Genomic DNA, 2,659 nt, shown 5'->3' on the forward strand with positions numbered 1-2,659 from the left:
GCATCTTCAACAAAAGTTAAAAGCTATGGTTGGGATGGCGAGGTGCACTTTCAGTTCAGTACATGGTTGTCTCGTCTGCAGCCCATGCACTTGAACCGAGGAATAACCTGAAATATATTTGGCTTGTCATGTGCTCCGTTGAAAAAATGAGAAAGGTGAACAAGGAAAGATCAAACGTTGCTCCCTGATCTCAGAATTATTTTTCCTCCAATGGAAACTTGTTTTGGCTATTCCCTTCAGGAAACCAAAGTTATCTGGGCGACGGATTGCAAATTTCAACCCGAATAGTCAGTTTAACAATCCCCATCGTTCCGAAATGACGTCCCCAATCCGGACCTTGACTCTTCTGATTATTGTTATTGTGTGCTACCTTCAGACTGGATTGGCCATGCCCCTTTATGCAGGACAAGGAGGCGTGGTTGGTAGCCTGACTCCACGCACTGGATCCGTTTGGCCTCCCTCATCCTCCGCAAACCGTGGATATTTGACCGTAAAGGCCGGATTAGCAAGTCAAAATGGATGATTTTGACTTGGGTTGTTGTCTGCGTGAAAAGTTATAATGCAGTTTTTTCCTGATGCTACAATTGTTGTAACGCTCATAATGAAATACATTTTTAATGATAGATACTTACACCAACAACAGTGCGTTTGTTCCAAGGTATTTGACATTCAGTTTCATGCTCATCTCTGTTAAACGTCGAAAGCTAGAGAAGGAAAAGGGATTTGGGAGCTGATGCTTTTGGGTTATTGGATCTTTCAGAGGTGATTGGAATTTTCTTAAGCCTTAACAACCTGGACACCAGAAAGATGATAAGAAAATGACGACTGCTATTTTCATTTTTGACTGCAAATTTATTTCGCCCTATTGAGGCACCGTAGAGATTAACAACAATGATTTTCAGTTGTTTAAATCATTATTTTAAATTCATTCTTTGAACAAAAAGAGCGATAAGACGCTGGATTGGTTTAAAATCAGTTCTTTGAAATTCTGGACCAACCGACTATGTTAGTGCTTTCACTTCATTAGGAGATGCTACGACTTTCAAGTATACCCTTAAAAATAACCTTAATTTGGGCCTTATCTTTCTCATGGCATTTTTATTTTCCGCTCGAAAGGTATTGATTCTTAAATATCAGGAACGCCGTTTTAGCTCAATAATGCCAACTTTTGTTTTTTAACCCGAAGTTTTCACAACTCGGGGGCTCTTGTACAAGAAAAAAAAATGTATTTTTTCAATATCATAAGACACAATCAATCTTTTCTGAACATTACTTAAAAAACCGCACAGCCCCCATCGTTTTGGTACTAATTCATAACTATTTTAGCAGCACTGACATCCATTCCAAGTTCTCTTAAACATCAAGAGAAATGTTATAGAGAGAAAGTCTAAAGAAAGGAAAGAAGCCAGGATTAGCGCTCTATGAGTGCCAGAGAGTGATAGCATCGGCTGGAACAAGGAACAAGGCGTGGAACAGGAGAGGATATCTCGCCCTCCCTCACTCTGTCTCTCTCTCTTTCTCCCTCTGTTCTGTGTGTCTTTCCCATTAATAGTGAGTGGTTCTTCCTCATATCCCTTTGGATCTTTCCTGAACATTGAAAATTTGGCTCTCCACCGGAGAGAAGACTCCAAAGGAATGCCTGAAACCAAATGTGAAGTTCTAAATCGTGTGTTCAAGTCATGGTCTTAGGGAGTGGACAATGTTCCTCCCCACCTCTCTTGCCCGCCTCTTATACATGTGCTTGTTTTGGTTTAATACCTCTTGGTATGTGATTGGTTCAGAGTTCCCAGAAAGACCTAACTATGATGCCACGCCCAATGGCACATCATTGGTTGGCCAAAGTCAGAGGGAGCTGTGGGCTGATCAAGGTCAAAATGTGACTTTAGATTGTACAGATACTGATGGAGTACCACATTCCTCGGTTGCATGGAGCTACCACAATGCAGCCTTTGCGGGACCAGATTACTCCCCACCTACCCTTTTATTCGCCCCGTTGCCCTCACATTTGCCACCTGTGCGACAACATCTTCAGCCTTTGCCCAATGGTAGCTTGGCGCTTTTCGACCTATCTGATACAGATGGACGTGTGTACACCTGCCAGGACATGGAGAGCAATGAGTCGCTCAATTCAGTGCAACTCCATGTGCGCACCATTCCACCAGCAGTGACCAATCTGAGTGTAATGGCCCACTCCGTGTATGCCCTGGTGACCTGGGTCGTGCCGGGTGACGGAGGTGCAAGCCTGCGAGGTTTTCGCCTCCGCTATCGAAGAGACAAGAGTCATCTTAGCGAGGAGGATGAGCTAGCGCTAGCTATTGATGAGCGCCGGTCATATGAATGGACAGACGTGCCACTCATTGGGCCCCATGAAACGGCTCACACGGTTTATGGATTGGCCCCTAATTCCACATATTTCTTTCGAATTTGCGCTGAGAACAGATTGGGATGTGGAAGCAACGTGAGTGTCATGGTCGACACCACTTATGTTGAGTCAGAGGTGGATGCTGCCAAGGAGTTGATGGCGGAAGAAGTTCATGAACAGTCTTATTTCAAGTAAGTTCTGCTTTTAATCACAAGGCCCCAAACTATCAACATTTTTGTCTCATGCCAAGTACTCATACAAAAGCAGCAGGTTCAGTTTTTGCCAGAGCGTTGTGCC

General features: G+C 43.7%; 1 protein-coding gene across 1 annotated transcript in view; it reads left to right on the forward strand.

Annotated features, from left to right (window-relative positions):
* The first annotated feature begins 1,319 nt into the window (after positions 1-1,319).
* Positions 1,320-2,659, forward strand: part of LOC131888528 (uncharacterized) — a 2,386-nt gene continuing 1,046 nt past the window's right edge. Inside the window, exon 1 of the mRNA XM_059237406.1 lies at positions 1,320-2,553. Within this exon, the coding sequence (XP_059093389.1) occupies positions 1,700-2,553 (854 nt within the window). The 5' untranslated portion in view covers positions 1,320-1,699. The remainder of the gene's footprint in view (positions 2,554-2,659) is intronic.

This window comes from Tigriopus californicus, chromosome 10 (assembly GCF_007210705.1).
Source record: "Tigriopus californicus strain San Diego chromosome 10, Tcal_SD_v2.1, whole genome shotgun sequence".
Lineage (NCBI taxonomy): Eukaryota > Metazoa > Arthropoda > Copepoda > Harpacticoida > Harpacticidae > Tigriopus > Tigriopus californicus.